Below are 19,352 nucleotides of genomic sequence, written 5' to 3'. Positions count from 1 at the left end.
AGCTGAGGCAGTTTTGGAAAAGACTTCTACAGCTAGTTGGCACATGAAGAATTTACTTTGGTTTTGCATTCTGTTGGCAAAGAAACATTTTTGTTATAGTTCAGCAGTTTCACGTTGCTTTTCTCCTCTTTTGGCTCACACCCCAGCTCCTTGGTTGATTCCACGGCTGGTGGCTATGGACATGCCAGAGGCTGACATTGAGTCAGTTACGCATTGTACTACTCGTGTCTGAAATCATGTGTCTCTTTGTTGTATTTGTTTATAGTTAATTAAATATTTGGCGTTTTCTTTTGATTAGAAGGAACGGGAATATTATACAAGAAATAATATTCCAAAGAGGTATTCCAAAAACCTATAAAACCTTTCACTTTCTTTAAGGGTATCTGTACTTTAGTGGCAGTCCATACAGCTGCTGAGGGGGAAATGTCTCGGTCTGAGAGTAATCGGATCCGGATTTAAATATATTCCCTTTTTTATGTGACACATTTTTCAAAAAAATCTGTCACATGACTGATGGTGTTTATTTCACTTTAAAATCAACGTAATTATGGGACCTCACAAATGTTTCAGGGAAGAAGACTACTTGTGCATTATGTGCCAAAATATACAATTAAATTATGCCATATGAACATTCCCTTCCAGATGTGTACTTAGCAGAGCAAAAAGAAATGTTTTTGTGCTAAGTTGACAATTCTTTCTCTCCCACTGCTAACTTAAAGGGGTTTTCTAAGCTTAAAGGAGAAGTCCGTCAAAAGCTGGAAGCAGGCAGGGGCAGGGGGGAAATTGATTACAAGTTCTAACTTACCTCTCCCCGTGCCCATGGTGAGAGGCAGGACCGTCCGCAGGACAAGGACCTGGACAAGGACCTGGCTGATGGTGCGGCGCCGCTCCAGGCACTGATTGGCTGAGTGGCTAGTCCATCAGCCAGGACAGGCCTTTTCCCCCTGAGTTGGTCCAGCCGCTCACCACGGGCACGGGGAGAGGTAAGTTAGTACTTTAATCAATCCCCCCCCCGCCCCTACCACCTGCTGGCTTTTATAATCCGCCGGATGTCTACTTTAAAGTGTAACTATTGTTCTTCACTGGCGACAGGATACGCTGTTCAAATCCTTCCGCAGCGCTCCCTATTCAGGCACATGCTGGAAGAATTCCATCTTTTGCATGCCTAAATGGGGAGCATGGCGGCAGGATTAGACAGCGTGTTCTGCCATCAGTGAAGAATGATAGTTACACTAGGTTGAACCTGATGGACTCTTGTCTTCTTTCAACCTTATTAACTATGTTACTATGTCTTTAACAAAATATAGAAACTACCTACATTCACTGGAAGATGGCATCATATTTCAAACACGGTTATTTTTCATTTTCATTATCATGTCCAACTCTGTGATGCACCTTTGTTTTAATGCTGCCAGGGCTTTCTGTGGCTCCGATTACTAGCATAAAAGGAGCAGATTTACCATAATTTCTCCCCTCTACCTACATTGTCTCTTCTTACAATGACCAGTGTAGCCCTCTATTTGTAAAGAAGATCAGAAACTACTTTCTGTCTGCTCATATATTCTCTTGATTACCTGCTGCCCAGATTGGAAAACATGATCCATCTAGTGAGAGGGATTAATGTAGACAAGAAGGATGTGATGTTCTGTACTACTAGGGGTTCAATGTACATAGTATAGGATGCCATACAAGCTGGAATAAACATAAAGAGCATGTTCTGTGACTGCATCAGAGCTACACAGACATAAGGCACTCATAGAAGTCAGTGGGTCCCTACTGTATCTCCGTACAGAGGATTTTTTCCCCGTCTTCATTACATTTCTTTTGATGCAGCATTTCAGAGATATTTCCTAGACAGATAGATAGATAGATAGATAGATAGATAGATAATAGATAGATATAATAATAGATAGGAGATAGATAGATGACCGACTTCAGGTTTTGGCGGGCCCTCAGGCGACAGAGCCTCAGCAGGCCCCTCACCCACACACTATGCACAATTATTTGAGACCCCACTGACATACACAAAAACATATTATTGACACTGACTGACACTGACACACAGCACTAACAGCTCAGTCTTCTCCCTCTTCCTCTCTCAGGCCGCTCTCCACACTGTAAGGTTGAGGACCTTCGGGTCATGTGATCAGGTCCTTCACCCTTTTTTCTCTCTGTGCAGGTCCTGCTCCCTCTCCTGTCTTCTGATGTTCAGCCCCTCACCCTGCACTACAGTGAGCAGGTTGAAAATTAGAATACTGGGCCTCTCGCTCTCTGTGGGCCCCTAGAGAAGCTGTGGGCCCTGGCACTTGCCCGGGTAAGCCTGACAGCCCTGGATAGTTAGATAGATAGATAAATAGAAGATAGATAGATATCACATCTGTATTATTGTGCAAACACTGTTCTACGAACGAGAGTTGTTTTGCGAATGCAGTGTCATCATCACCGCTGATATCCACTCTATTTATTTAGAGGATGTCTGGCCAGGATGAAAAGTTCACATTGATCAATAAAGTTTTGAGCGATATGCTTTCCTGGTATATCATTAACGCACGCTTGGCTGAACAAGTCACTTTATTTACTAACTTACACTTTAATGTGTCCATTGACCTGCATTTGCTATCACTTGGGGTCATACAGTGATTGTCCCCTCAGGACTCCATGTAAAAAATGGCTCTTTGGTGTACACATTTGGGAAGGACGTGCAATAAAGGAATCTCAGCACTATATATTAGAAGTCAATGAATTCATTTTGAGTATCTAGTGAATTTATCTTCCATTTATCTTGGCATCAAGTTTATTTAGTCTCATTGGAATAGTGCTAGTGTCATTTTATGCTCCTGAATTAGAAGGACTTGGGGATAGGTGACATTTGCCGAGTGTGCGCACAGCTATTATGATCATTAGTTAAATCTATGCCAGTAAAATGCATTTATCTGTTCGAACCTTTGATGTAAATGTTATTCTTTTTTTTTTTTTTTAAAGACTTAAAAGCTTGCGGAGAAATAGACGGGGGCCCCGCATCTACCTCCAACCTCTAACATTTTTCTACACATTTCATCCTGGCTGACCCCAGTATTTTTAGAGTTGTTTAGTAAGATAATAAAGAGTCCTTATCACGAATTGCAAAAATTAAAAAAATGATTTTTTTTTTTTTTTATTTCTTCAAAGCAAATGAACATTTTACACTCCAGCAAATCAATGGCAACATCATTTCGCCACGTAAGATCAATCCTGATCTTTAGGCGGTTGAAGATGGTCTGAACAAAGTAATTTAGTTGATTATGGCAAGTAGCACATTTATTGATGGTGTGAAGTTGAGGAATGTAGAGACGCCGCTTAGTATAATAGAATCTAAGCGGCGACTGAGAGAAATCCAGAGAGCGCTGAGTAACGGTAATGCATTATTTGCTGTTAGTTGGCTACTGATAATTACCATTTTCAAAGCCGCTCTCTTAATGTTATATGGAAGTCCAGGTTAACAACTCCTCTCATTGACATTATTATTAATACATTACCGTACTTCTCTTCTGATATCCCCAGCAGAAAGACTAAACTGTAATCATAAAGAACTGTGCGCTGAATGTTCATTATACAATAAATGGAGGCTTCCGGCTGCCATACTCTTCTAAGGGAGAACAATAATACATTCAGATTAACTCTCTGTTTCGACTCTTTGATTTCTGGGATTTAGGAAATGCATAGGACAAAGACAGGAAGGTGTAAAAGTACTATAGTTCAAATAGTAGTGCAACTGTAGCTCTAGGTTATAGCTGTATGTGATATAAGGTGTATAGTTAAAAATGTGTCTCTGAGTGCAACGGGAGATTTGTTGCAGTACACTTACATACAGGTGACTCCAGTGTTGGACCGGGGTATCTGGGGCCCACCAGAGGAAATGATCCTGAGGGCCCACCAATAAAGAACCAGCAAGAAAGAAGATGTCAGTCAGTGTTTGTGCAGGTTCTAAAGCTGGGGGCCCACTGGAAGAACCTTCAATCCTTTGGTGGGCCAGTCCGACACTGGATGACTCTACAGTTGCATTTGTTTCCCATATTGCAAATATTCTACCACTCAGTAAAGAGATTGACATTGGCCTAAGTCCTTAATGGACTCATAATCTAAAATCAAATTCTCAAAAGACTGATCTCATAGGAAGCCAATGAACTCATCGGTATGTTTTTTTTTTGGACTGATGGAATGGTGTACCCACAAGAAACCTGCTCAAACAGAAGGAGAACATACAAATGTATGTTTGTATGTAGGTTTGTAGGTAGGTTTTCTTGGTTCTAGAAACATTGGGCTACAATGCAACGATGGTTATCGTTGAGCAGCCATAATTTTTTGTAACCTTTGTTCTAATATCAGAGAACTTACACATCATACTTTGTTGACATTACAGTGGCCTTTTGACCTTCTCTCTTTGTGAGGGAATATTTTTGACATGTGGCTCCAGTGTATTAGGAACATGAACGAATAACATAGTCATATACCTTCAATAGCTGTTGCTTTAGCAGGTGGCGGTCTACCTCTCTGACAGAAAAAGGATTGGGCACCTAAAATTTGACAAAGCCCATCCTTCTCTCCCCAAAAATCATCTGTAGGGGGAGAGTTCCCTTCAGATAGTTGATCTGTCCCACCGCTTGTCTAATATGTATGAAGCTTTAAAAGTGGCCACAAACTCTCAATAGCTGTAGCCTGAATTCTCGTTCAGAAAACCGTTATCTAATCGAGCCTGAACCCTCAGCATTAGATTACTGGTGGTTGTAGAAGTATGATGCAGCCCTAGGGAGTCCTGGAAAACATGGACACAGCCTATGGCCTATGGTTGTATCCATATTTTCCAGGCAGCCTTAAGGAAGCATCATACTTCTTCAGCCACCAGTAACCAAATGCTGAGTTCGGGCTAAGAAAAACGAGGGAGTGCTCAAAGTTAGTTCATTTTTAATCCCCACCTTACACATGAATGGCTAAATGTTTATGTGTCCTTTATGGAGATTGTAGGGGTGAGCTGATGCCAGACAGCTCTGGGGGACGCTTATCTTTTCCAGAATAAAATGGTCAGGTAATCCATGTCTATCATTCCCAACCATTCTCTCTCCTGACATCATCTGTCAGGGAGGGAATCGGGAGGTCTGAAGTGTATGGACAAATAGGTTATGAAATTATTGTCTCCTACAAGGACAAATAAGGCTGGGTTCCCACTACGTTTTTTTGCAGGTTTTTTTTTTTTTTTTTTAGAAAAAAAACAGATGGAAAAACGGATGCAGTTGTGTGCAATCAGTTTTGATCCGTTTTTTCATTGACTTCCATTATAAAAAAAAAATTACTGTAAAAACGTAGTCTAATTTGACTTCCTAGGAAACATATTATACATGTATGGCACTTTGAAGTATATATATATATATGAGTTTTTGTGAACTGCATCAAAAATCCAGTTGTACCTAAGTGCTCTGACTGTATAGGTGGCATCCATTATAGTATTATGTAAGAGGCATTGTAAATACAGCTATTCATTCTAAATACAGATGTACAAAGGTGCCCTAACCATAGAGATGGCATCTACCATGAGTTCATGGCCAGGATATTAAAATTTTATAAAAAAAAGCCTATTTGCATGAATTATTATATCATGACTGTGGACAGTTTGACTCTTTTGCTAGAATGAAATTTCTATATTACAATAAATAATGGCAAAAGGTGACTGCAGAATGCAGCTGTAATGTCAACAGTATTTTATTATAAAATCTAGCTACTTTTCACATTTCATATTAAGCAAATGTTTAAAACCTAATTTCATTCTGTATGATCTAATCTTGTAAAGAGATTTATCCAAGAGCAGGATACATTTAATGAGATTAAAATGCATTGCAAAGTAAATTACAGGTCAGGCCAAGTATAGTACTATTGTATTGGAAGCCTACTGGCTTCTGGGATCTTGTTTTTTATGTTCTGTTGGACTTTTTATTCGCCTTCCAGTTTTCTTTAAAGCAAGTGCATTGAACTATGCGCATTTTCTAATCTTACATTTCATTTACATGCGCTAAAGAGAACAATAGGCATTAGATTAATGTGAACCTGTCCATTTCAGTGCGACTAGATGACCATTGCAACCTTCCATCTCTTTCCATCTCTTTATTCTTTTGGGAAATAAGCTGTCACCAGAGGAGTCTGGCAATGGCTTAGGGTCCTATTACTCGGCCCGATCATAAACTGTAAATGAGCAATTACACGGGCCGAGTATCAGGCAGCAAGGGCTGCACGGACATTGTTAGCACTGACACAAGGGAACGTGTTACTACAATCATCAGCTGTCGGCCGTGCATCGCTATTACATGTAGTGCATGTAGGCCTTTTAGGTCTGGACTAGGGATGGTCCGAACCCTCCGAGGTTCGGGTTCGTATGAACCCGAACGCTCGGCATCAGATTCCCGCTGTCTGCCCGCTCCGTGGAGCGGGTGGATACAGCGGGAGGACCGCCAGAAAAACTGGGATACAGCCTATGGCTATGGCTGTATACCAGTTTTCCAGGCGGTCCTCCCGCTGGATTCGCCCACTGCACGGAGCGGGCAGACAGCGGGAATCATTACCGAGAGTTCGGGTTGGTACGAACCCGAACCGAACTCGGTTCGGACCATTCCTAGTCTGGACCTAAAGAAATGATCAGCCGATGATCATTTCATCGGCTGATTGTTCACTCTATTACACTGGCCGATTATCGCTCCATGTAATAGGGCCCTTAGTCCCTTCTTCCCATTGAGAACACTGGCATGCTTGCTGAATGGGGTTGGGAAAGATAGCTTGTTTGGCCCATAGCTTATTAAGGAGTATGACCAGCTTGATGGCCACAAGAGACATTTGAGTTTGCATAAGGGATTACCTATTGATCCAGAAAATAGCAGTCTTTAATCAAATACTCGTAAAAGTAAAAAAATATAATATGAGACCTACTAAAAATGGAAATTCAGACCAACCTTATTTATATATTTCCTGTTGCCAATATTCAACAGCATTATACAGAATTTGTCAGTCGTTGCCCTATATCTAATGGAGCCCACAGCCTAAGTTCCAACTATATAGGAAGCCAATAAAACTGTCAGTACATATGGATTATGGGAGCACACCAGAGTATCCAAAAGCTCATGCCAACAAGAGGAGAACATATAAGCCTTTTTACATAGAGCAAACATAGGTTAGTTTTAGGGATGGTCTGAACCTGCCGAGGTTCGGGTTCGTATGAACTCGAACGCTCGGCAGCAGATTCCCGCGGGCGGATACAGCGGGAGTAACGCCTGGAAAACTGGGATAAAGCCTATGGCTATGGCTGTATCCCAGTTTTCCAGGCGGTCCTCCCGCTGGATCCGCCTGATCCACGGAGCGGGCAGACAGCGGGAATCATTACCGAGGGTTCGGGTTTGTACGAACCTGAACCGAACTCGGTTTGGACCATCCCTAGTTAGTTTTCTTCTTCCTACAAGGAAGGTTTTCATGTACATAGAGGCAATCCTTTTTTTGACAGTAAACTTAGTGGCAGTCAACCAAACTCTTTCATTTGCCAAAAGTAGCACTTTCCAATGTCACATCATTCAAAATTAAATGCAAAAAAAATGTAACTTTAAAAGGTGCACATGAAGTAGATTTGGCAGCTTCCCAAAAATTTCTCAGTAAAACTGCAATTGTCAATGCAAATTGATCTAATTGATTTTACTTTTAAGCATTGTGTTCTTTTTTATGCATCCTGACTGTTTGATTGATAAATAATTGATATTACTATTGTGCTGTTTTTCAGGCAAGGATGAGCCCAGCAGCTATACATGTACAACATGTAAACAGCCATTCTCCAGTGCATGGTTTCTCCTGCAACATGCACAGAACACTCACGGCTTCAGAATCTATCTGGAAAGTGAACATGGCAGTCCTCTTACACCCCGGGTAGGCATTCCATCAGGACTGGGTGCAGAATGTCCTTCACAGCCACCACTCCATGGAATTCATATTGCTGACAATAATCCCTTTAACCTGTTGAGAATCCCTGGATCAGTATCAAGAGAGGCTTCTGGTCTATCTGAGGGTCGATTCCCACCAACTCCCCCATTATTTAGCCCCCCACCAAGACATCATTTGGATCCACATCGTATAGAACGTTTGGGTGCAGAAGAAATGGCTCTCGCAACACATCACCCGAGTGCCTTTGACAGGGTACTGCGACTTAACCCCCTGGCTATGGAGCCACCAGCAATGGATTTTTCAAGGAGACTTAGAGAGCTAGCTGGTAACACTTCCAGTTCCAGTCCCCCTTTGTCACCCAACCGACCAAGCCCTATGCAAAGGTTACTGCAGCCATTCCAGTCCAGCAGCAAACCACCATTTTTGGCAACTCCACCCCTCCCTCCTCTTCAGTCTGTACCTCCTCCTTCCCAACCTCCCATTAAATCCAAGTCTTGTGAATTTTGTGGGAAAACTTTTAAATTTCAAAGCAATCTAGTAGTACACCGTAGAAGCCACACTGGAGAAAAACCTTATAAATGCAACCTGTGCGACCATGCATGCACGCAGGCCAGCAAACTAAAACGCCACATGAAAACACACATGCATAAATCCTCCCCAATGACAGTTAAATCAGATGATGGTCTTTCTACGGCCAGTTCTCCAGAGCCAGGAACCAGTGATTTAGTTGGCAGTGCAAGCAATGCTCTCAAGTCTGTAGTGGCCAAGTTCAAGAGTGAAAATGATCCAAACATGATCCCAGAGAATGGTGATGAGGAAGAAGAGGAAGAAGAAGAGGAGGAGGAAGAGGAGGAAGAAGAGGAGGAGGAGGAGGATTTGACAGAAACGGACAGTAGGCCGGATTATAGTTTTGCCCTAAATCTTGAAGCTGCTCGTCACCATGAAAACAACTCCCGATCTGGTGAGGAAAGCCGATCTATGCCTGATGTCATGCAAGGTGTGGGTCTTGGTGCAATGCATCACTTTAGTGATGCCTTTCATCAGGCGCTGGTTGATAAACATAAAAGAGGGCATTTATCTGAACCAGAAGTGCAAAGAGACACTTGTGATGAAGACTCAGTGGCAGGAGAATCAGACCGCATAGATGGTGGTACTGTTAATGGGAGGGGGTGTTCACCTGGTGAATCTGCTTCAGGAGGCTTGTCAAAAAAATTGCTTCTTGGTAGCCCAAGTTCCATGAGTCCTTTTTCTAAACGCATCAAACTTGAGAAGGAATTTGACCTCCCTGCTGCAACTATGCCTAACACAGAAAATGTTTACTCCCAGTGGCTTGCTGGCTATGCCGCATCTAGGCAGCTAAAAGATCCATTCCTCACTTTTGGAGACTCTAGACAATCGCCATTTGCCTCCTCTTCAGAGCACTCATCTGAAAATGGTAGTTTACGTTTCTCTACACCTCCAGGGGAGATGGATGGAGGGATTTCAGGCCGTAGTGGCACAGGAAGTGGAGGAAGCACTCCCCATATTAGTGGCCCAGGGCCTGGAAGGCCCAGTTCAAAAGAGGGCAAGCGCAGCGACACTTGTGAGTACTGTGGGAAAATCTTCAAGAACTGTAGTAACCTTACTGTTCACAGGAGGAGCCACACTGGTGAAAGGCCATATAAGTGTGAGCTTTGCAACTACGCCTGCGCGCAGAGTAGCAAACTTACCCGGCACATGAAAACACATGGTCAGGTGGGAAAGGACGTTTACAAATGTGAAATTTGTCAGATGCCTTTTAGCGTGTACAGTACCCTGGAGAAACACATGAAAAAATGGCACAGTGATCGAGTCTTGAATAATGATATAAAAACTGAATAGAGGTATATCGATAAACCCCATGTAGATTTTTTTCTAGTCCCTTGTGATAAAAAAAAAATAATGAAAGCTAAGGATACAAGACCGTGCTTATCACTAGCACTCCTGATTTTTTTTATATTTTTTTTTTCTTTATTTTTTATTATTATTATTATTATTATTTTTTAAGTTTTCACCGTTTGAATGCATGTTCTTTATTGGGGCAATACTATTGCATTTTACGCAAACTTTGAGCCTTTCTCTTGTGCAATAATTTACATGTTGTGTATGTTGTTTTTTTAATTTTTTTTTTTTTTATATATATAATAGACAGCATGTATGGTATGTTATAGCTATTTTCATTTGTCCCTGAATTAGTTGCAAAGCAAACTGTTTCCAGTTCTGTGCTGACAAGTGACCATGCTGCATACATTCTGCAATACATATCATGTATAGTTTTGTCTTCTGATGTGCAGAGGGAACATCTCTTCACCAGACTTCCAGGGACAGGTATTATAGTGCTGCAAATGCTGGTGGAACCTCATCTCCTCATGTCAGGGGTTACTTTTTAGTGTTTTAAAAAATATTATGACAAAAGAGGCAAACCATCAAAATACATAGCAAAAAAAGGCCTTCAAATACTAATGTGTACTATCATTTGGTTAAATAAAGCATATCTGAGTGCCTTCAGTCTATTTGAAACCATGTCAATGGTTCTTCCTATGTTGAAATAAATACGTAGCTTAATTCAACTTGGATATAAGTAGGTCTCCATTGATCTAATGTATAATTGTAGTATATTGTATTTCCTATAACTGAGGCTACCTAAAATATGACCCAGTATGTCATAGTTAATCATCATTTTCCATGATATTTATTTAAGGAAATGTAAGCTAGTAGCTATTGAATTGAAGGAAAAAGATTCTCGTTTCCAGTTTACCTACGTGTAGACCTTAGGGTTTAGGGGGTTTCTAGGAGAAAACAAAAATGGCCGCTCCCTAAGATTTCATCAGTGTTTGATGGAAATTTGGTGCCTGGAATCCTAGGATCAGCATTATGATGGGGCAGTAGCACTTCAGTAAAGTCTCTAAGGTGGACATTTACTATTGTTGCCCTCCTGGTGTATGCCAGGGAGAAGTTGAAGATTCTTGCCTTATCCCTGGTGTATGCCAGCCATATCCCTGGCTTGTGCTAAGGGCAGTTGGGGGGGGGGGGTCGGAGGAGGGCGCAACAAGGCAGGGAGGAGGCATGGCCTCCTCCCATGCCTGATCTACCATTATTTACGCCTGCTTGCAGGTGTAAATCATGGCAGAAATCTACACCTGTGGGGTAATTGGGGGTAGGGCCTAATTAAGGACCAACATACGCCAGTCTTCATAAATGTCCCCCTAAATGTTTATCCAGAAACAATGGATCATCCATATGTGACCACAGCTTATCCAAATTAAAGGGAATATAGTTGACTTGTTGTATCAGGTACAGTCTCATTTAGTTCCTGATTTTGCTGATCCTAAACTTTAAGGTCCCCATACACATTGGCACAGTTTTTTACCAGGATTGGCCCAGCCGTCAGTTATGTCTCCCTCCCATCCCCAGACACAGGAACGTTCGGCACAGCCAAGTGTTTCTGTGTTCTCTACGAGGAGATTGCTCTCGCTGAGGTTTATCTCCTGTCTAAACAAAGGGGCAGCCCATGATTATTCATCCTACCCGAACCCTCTCTCCACCAACATCATATCTTGGTAGTTCTTCTAGATGGCCCCATACACCTTATACCGCCACGAGTGGCAAGTTTGGCTGGCATAAGTTTAAGGTGTATAGGGACCTTAATGTGTATTAAAGCCTCCAAACTCATCCCTAACAGATGATGTCAGGAGAGGTCCAGCCAAGTTGGAGTTCAACCACTTGACCCTATTATTCTCCAAAAGGTATACAGAACACATAAATATTTGGCCATGCTAAAAGTCCATGTGTATGGGGGTAACAGGTGAGATAGCTGTCGGTCAAATTAACATTTGGCAAACAGCTATCAAAAGTGTATGGGCACCTTAAGGACAGTTTGTCAATTTGTGATCAGTTGGGTCTGACCTTTGACCCCCCCCATTATTACTACTGTACATTGATAGTTTATCACGAAGATAGGCCATTCGTGTTTTCTCCTGAGAAAACTCCTGTAATTAACGGTGAACTAGTACTAGTAATTTTTTTTAGTGACTAAATTAAGAAATAATTAATAGTAATACACTTGATTGTCACACTGACAATCAGTAACAATACAGTTAAAATTATAATTCTATCAAGTGGCACAATAGATATATGGTCAATGTGGTACCATGGAATAAAGCAGTCATATAAGCTAACCATGGTGATGATTAACTATGAACTTTTGAGGCTTGTCTCAAAAACAAGAGAAAATACTCCCCTTAAAACATGCACAAAAGTAAATGTTCTACCCAACAATATATTTCTATGGCTGTGTTTTTTTTTTAATCTTTCTTTGCACTGTCTATTGTTATTACAAATATACAGATTCATTGTTTCAATATTAAGCTACTATCTGCCCCGGTTGGTATTCAAATAGCACTTGACTCTTCCAGAAATGTGTGTACCTTTTCCTTTAATCAGAGGTACTGTGGTTGAGTATAAAGAATGCTCAGATACATTTTAATGCACTGTACAATTTTCCCTGTTTACAGGCTTACATATAAGGGAAATGTTGCAAAAAATAAAAATAAAAAAATTATATATATATATATAAGTATATAAAAAGATGTATGTATGTGCGATGACATGCACATACAAACATATACACCTAGGTAAATATAAAAAAAATATATATCTATATATATATATACATACAAGTATGCATGTATATATATACTCTGCCAGTTATGTACTTGACTTACAGATATGCTGAAACCATGTAGACAATGCTGTGAAAGGAAACAGACCACATGTACTTTACAGAATAATGATCGCTTTGGCCTTTACAGTACAGGGGTATTTTTGGTGTACAAAAAAAAAAAAACATTTTAACTATAAATGTTTTTGTGTTTTTTTTTTTAAACTACAAAAGCATACATTTTGTTTAGGGGAGTTGTATTTTAGGGCTCTACTGTCTTATTTAAGACTTAATATTCATTGCAAATAAAATGGTAGAGGAATTTCTATGCCTTGGATATATCCTGTTTTTTTTTTCCAGGTTGTTTATAAATGTGCATCGGGGAAAAGGTTCCATATTATATAGTACTTAAAACTAGGGAAATGCACACTCATCTTGATTCCTATGCTAAATCCCCCCCCCCATCTATTGTCTTTTTTTTCTGTCTTTTTAGAATGGTATTTGAAATTTATTGTTCATCTAGTGTAGGATCTATAGTATTTATATTGAAGCTTGTATTTTTAACAGTTACTGGTTCTTTTTGGAAAGGTGTCAATGTACCTTTTTATGGTAGTGGAATAAAACACAGGCTGCCACAGTATATATATACATATATATATATATATAAATATATTTTTTTTTATTTCGGCAGGATAATATAGTGCAAATTATTTGTATGTTTTAAAACAAGAAAAAAAATCAAAAAAAAACAAGTGTGACATTGTACAGTACAGAAGCCATATGATGGCTACTTGGGAATACCGAATTAGAATGTCATGCAAAAAGAGCCGTCTTACAGAGGGCTGTACATATCTTTTTATTTTGTTCTTCTCTCTTGCTGCCATACTGTACACAGTACCGCAAACTGATGGCATTGGTTTGTTCTGTAGCGTGCTTTTCTGTCCCTTTTCCACCTACATTCCAGCATCAAAACTTCATATGCAGTAAAAGAAACACATTTTATTTCTTTTCATTGCCAAAAACTAAATGGTGCTTTATATATAGATTGGAAAAAAAAATCATATGCAAAGCATATTCAAGTGGAGGATCACTCAAGTCGATACTTTTTTTTTTTTTTTTTTGTAAATGGCAATGTAGAATATTTTGTTATTGGCCTTTTCTATTCCTGTAATGAAAGCTGTTTGTCGTAACTTGAAAAATTTTATCTTTTACTATGGGAGTCACTATTTATTATTGGTTATGTGCTTATGTTTAAAACTGAGGCACATACGTTGATCTTTTTGAAAAAAATATTTTTCTTATTTTTATTTTTTTTTTATTTTATTTAGATGACCAAAGGTCATGCAAACCTGGCTTTTATTGTATTTGTTTCTGGTCTGTTAATTTCTATTGGAGAAACCACTGTCTGTGTTTTTTTGGCAGTTGTCTGCATTATCCTGTTCATATACCCATTTTGTCCCTTTTATTGAAAAATAAAAAAGTAATAAAATACACAGCATCAGACTCTTGTGACCTTATTTGACACTATGATGAAATTTAGCTTGGTAAAGAATACCTTGGAAAACAAATCAAAGTATATTATTAATTACACTTGGCATCATAGTTTTTGATTAATAATAGTGTTATGAACAGCATACTCTAAATACAGAACATAGAATTTCTCAGTCACGTGGAATGGTTCTTCCTTTTTAAGTTAGAATCCAAATATTTTAAACACGAAACAAAAGCAAAATAGTCACAAAGAAAAGTAAATAAATAAATACAGGCTCAATTTTTTTTTTTTTTTAATTTTCACACTAGTTAAACTTTTTGGGGAACAAAATCACAACATCAACTCACATTTCACCAGCTTCACTATATTTCATATCTGTACAAACTATTAAAAGTTGCCTGCAGAGTCCATTTTTTGTTCTTCCTCCAATCTCCATATTTGTTTTCCATTTTACAAACCATGCATGCATTACCATCCATATGGCTTCTATTTGTATATTCTATGTACCGTAATTTTTTTTTTCTTTACACATTCCTGTGAAAACAAATGGCAAAAATAATAATTTGCCATCCAATTAGAAAATGGAAAAAAATAAAAAAAATATATATTGTTTTTTTTCTATGCATAATGGTTTGTAATCTTCTTATCCCCCATGTCTTTATGGTAGTCCATTTTTTTTATTTACTAAGAGTGTGATTTGTATTCCCTTTTTTCTAGGGGGAAAATACAGCATCTTTAAATCTAAGGACAGAACAATCAAATTTATATGGCAAGAAGTCTGAAAAGATATGCAAAAGTGTTAACAAATATGCATACCAATTTGGCCAGAAATAAATAACACCTAGCTATGGAAGAACGGAAGACAAAAGGAGAAGACGATCGTGCTGATATGAACAGGCCAACCTATTGTAAATGAAAAAAAAAAAAAAAAATCCTTCAACCTGACCTCTATGTATTACACTTGTAGTTGAGTATTATTGGTCATTGCACCTAGCAGGAATGCTCTTAGAGTACATTACTTCCCTGTATTGACATGACTTTGACTTTTTTTTTTTTTAAATACAAATAGCCACAAAAGCCAGCACAGGATCTAAGATGTCATCTGAAGAAACAACAATTTACATCATCAATTTTTCACATAAATTATTTTCTGAAAACAAATGCATAAAAACCCCCCACATACACTGTACCAATAACTACTATTATTTTACCTTACTATTTGCTGGACTGAAATGGTGAAATCCCAGTAAAAATCACAAGCTTAGGCAGTAGATTTTGCTGTCTTGATCTTTTTAGGACTTCATGATACCCTTATTTAAGAGATAATATACAGTGCTGCCTCGATAACTGGGGCTTTAAAAACTAGTCAACAAGAACATAATTTACAAATGACACATTGTACTCCGAGCTCTAAAGGGAAAAAAAAATGGTAATACAAAGTGTGACATTTTCTAACTGTGTGATAAATTAATGGTGTTATAAAAACCATGAACCATTGAGGCCTTTTCAAGTTTGTTAGAAATCTGCACCAGATTTATATGGCACCCATAATGTGTTCTTAAGCTGCTGTAAAATTTCATGCAAGCATGACCTAGTGTCCAGAGAAAATTTTATAAATATATTTCTATGTTGGGGGAAAAAAAAAAAGTCAAACTGAAAAAAAAAAAAAAAGATGTGGTAATCCTTAACCGTTTACTGTTAGATTTTGGAGGCCAACTTCAAAAATATTTAGAAGAAAATCAGTGTCATATTAGAATCTTGTATCAGACGATAGGATCACGCAAGATATTTTGTGCAAGGATACTGAAGACCATTGGGACGACGAGGATGTTTTTTTTTTCTTTTCTTTTTTTTTTCCTCTTTGGTTTGACTCCATTTATACCTTCCTACAAGTCGCAATAAATCTGGAATAAAAGGAGATCTAGTATCAGTGCCTGAAATTCTAAATATTGCTTGCGTTATAAACAAGGGGAGGGAGGAGGGGATTGGGTGGCGGGGTTCCTTTTAATGCAGTTTGTACAGAGTAACATATTGTAGGGTAAAAAAAACAAATCTGCCAGTTCTTATGTTAATTGTTACCCATTTTGGGTGAATTTAATGTGATGTAAACTGTTGTTATATACTGAAAGTATATTCCAGGAACCATTGTTAATATACATTATACATTTGCCTTTAAAAAGGCCGAAACACAAAAGAAATTAAATTGACACAATAAACTGTAAAGATTTAGGCTTGTTTTTTTTCCCTCATTTTTTTCTTTTTTGTTAAAGAAAAAAAAAAAATCTATGTTTGTTACCTGAAATCACAGGCTATGTTGAAGGAAAGTGATGAGTCTTGAAGTTGGAAATGGTTACCTTATCTTGTAGGCTACATTTATTGAAATACAGAATACAAGATGAATACAGGAGATGATCTGCAAGACCACAACAAGAATAACGACACCTCCAAGTTCAAGAGTACATTGCCACTTTGGGAATTGGATACAATCAATACACTAATATAAGCAGCCACATAACATATTGGTCTGCCCTTGCATATATTTAGTCTCCTGACTGCATGAATGTACTTTAGTGTCTGGTAAAGGATGGTGAGTGGGTTAATTATCCACTAGGCTACAATTTAAAAAAAAAATTCCCGTTTCAGATACAGATGTCTGTTGAGCCTCAAAGAGTAACCTGTGACCCCATCTTTCACTTTTTCTGTGTGTATGACAGAGCCAGTTTAAACATATTCTGGGTTAACCCCTGAATATTGCAACTATTGCTTAGTGGAAGAAAAAAAGGGCACAGGGGGGAATTTACTGTCAACAATTATGTTCATTATAACATAAACATGAATCACGCAAGGTTGTAAAAAAAACTAAATAAAAATAAAACTGTAAACCAGATAAATATTTTCAAGAAGATGGCTGCAAATAAAGCAACAACGACTGGTCACGGGATGACCTACTGACCTGTACAGTGTATATATTTCTATTTATTTTTACTACAATTTTTCTACGTTGATCTGTTACATGTATGCAGTCTTGGAACATCTGGAGTAATAGCCTGTGTCTACTTTTTTCTTTGAACTTATCCATTGGAATTTCATAATTTACCTATGTTTGAAGGCTCAAGGGGACTTCTTGAGAATTCCTGGCATATTTCTAGAAGGGCCATCAATTACAGAAATCTCATAACGTACAACACATTAGCTGACCACACCCGGCAGCCACACATAAGAAATAGGCTTTTCACATATTATTTACTATACAAAGTGGTTACATTTTCCTATAAGTTAAGGGCGTGTACTGGAATCTGTAAACATTTACAGGATACCTGGCAAGACTTTACTAGCTGATCTCAAAGGCAATATTTGGAGGTCTTGCATACACTATTTTAAGTACAGGATAATTATTTTTTTTTATAGCAATGAGTATGCTATAACTATTATATATAACTTTTTATATATTTTCTTCATAGGCTTATACAAGTGGTAGAACATTCCCTTAGACTAACATTTCTATTACTATTGCTATTACTGAGCCTGTCATTCCAGTATGATACAGATAATTAGGGTTGAGTGAACATCGAGCATGCTCGAGTTCGTCCAAACCTGATCATTCGGAATTTTATTAGCGGTGGCTGCTGAAGTTGGATAAAGCCCTAAGGTTGTAGATAGCCAATGACTGTATCCATGTTTTCCAGATAGCCTTAGGGCTTTACTCAACTTCAGCAGCCACTGCTAATCAAATGCCGAACGCTCGGGTTCAGATGAACTTGAGCATGCTCGATGTTCGTTCAACTCTACTGATTATGATACTATTACTAGATACTAGATACTATTACTAGATATGAGCAAACTTGTCAAAAGTTCGGGTTCGCAGCCATAGCTGTATCTATGTTTTCCAGGCAGTCCTCAGGCTGCATCTACCTTTACCAGGTAGCGAGATTTAAAGGCCAATTGTTTGGGTTTGTGTGAACCTCCAACTTTCGGCAAGTTCGCTCATCTCTAATTATTATTACTGGTGTTAATAATAATAATAATAATAATAATAATAATAATATTAGTGTTGAGCAGACCCGTCAAACTGTTTGGGTTTGCCAACATTCTCTGAATCTGAACTCTCAGTATTTGACTCCCCATGGCTGCAGAAGTTGGATGCTGCCCTAGGGCTGTCAGAAAAACATGAATACATTGATAGGCTGGTTTTCCGGGACTCCCTATGGTGGCATCCAACTTCTGCAGCCGTGAAGAATCAAATGCAGAGAGTTTGGGTTTGGAAAACGCTGCTGAACCCAAACAGTGGACAGGCCCGCTAAACTTTAATTATTACTCAATGCAGCTAACAATTATTGAACATAGATGCAACAGATGATACAGACTAAGGCCATGTTCACACAACGTAAAACAGCAGCCATTCTGTGACCCGGCCGGGTCACAGAATGGCTGGTGTTAGTGAAGATCATTCCGATCTTCATTTGTGCTGAATTGGGATGCGGGCGCATCCGTATGTGCCCGCATCCCAATTCACCATTGAACACAATGGAGAGTGCGTCCAGAGCCCCACTCTCCTTTGTATGACCTGTCAGGCTTGTGCAGCCACTATTCAATGAATAGCGTCCACACTTAACTGACATGTCAGTTTTTTGTGCGGTCGCTAGCCATTCCGGCCGGAGTGTATACTATAGGGGAGAGTTATCAAACATGGTGTAAAGTGAAACTGGCTCAGTTGCCCCTAGATTTAGATTCCACTTTTCATTCCTTACAGACTCTTTGGAAAATGAAAAGTGGAATCTGATTGGTTGCTAGGGGCAACTGAGCCAGTTTCACTTTACACCATGTTTGATAAATCTCCCCCTATGTGTATACACTCCGGCCATGATTCCATAGATGGCAGCACAATGTAAGTTTCCTATTAATCATGGCCATTGTTGCAAATCGGCAACAATGGTCGTGATTAATAGGAAATTACGTTGTGTAAACATAGCCTAATACTAATAGACTTTACTAATAGGGATAGTCATTAAATCAGATACTGAGTGAAACTGCTTTTGCTACCTTGGTGAGCAACAGGATATTTTTACATGGAGTTGCCTTTTTGTGCCCGTGATTGTATGACAATTTAGCGTTTGTATAGGGCTATAATGGATGTTTATAAGTCTCTTTGGTAGCTCTTTACTGACACAGTTTCAAAAAGCAGAATACAGAGGTTAAAATGTTATCCAACATGTCCGCTTTCTTGCAGAAAGAGCACCA

The 19,352-nt window shown here is 38.9% G+C and overlaps 1 protein-coding gene across 3 annotated transcripts in view; it reads left to right on the top strand.

Moving 5' to 3' along the window:
• BCL11A (BCL11 transcription factor A) overlaps nt 1-16,962 on the top strand; it is a 118,342-nt gene extending 101,380 nt beyond the window's left edge. The window contains exons 3-4 of one of the 3 annotated variants that reach the window (XM_069955527.1): nt 7,787-9,526; nt 14,832-16,962. In XM_069955527.1, the coding sequence (XP_069811628.1) occupies nt 7,787-9,526; nt 14,832-14,896 (1,805 nt within the window). In that variant the 3' untranslated portion in view covers nt 14,897-16,962. Of the gene's footprint in view, nt 1-7,786; nt 14,111-14,831 lie in introns of those variants that run through there. The other 2 variants (XM_069955526.1, XM_069955525.1) reach the window with 2 other exon arrangements.
• Nucleotides 16,963-19,352: the final 2,390 nt, after the last annotated feature.

This window comes from Dendropsophus ebraccatus, chromosome 15, assembly GCF_027789765.1.
Source record: "Dendropsophus ebraccatus isolate aDenEbr1 chromosome 15, aDenEbr1.pat, whole genome shotgun sequence".
Taxonomy (NCBI): Eukaryota; Metazoa; Chordata; class Amphibia; order Anura; family Hylidae; genus Dendropsophus; species Dendropsophus ebraccatus.
This window is presented reverse-complemented; position numbering and strand designations above follow the sequence as displayed.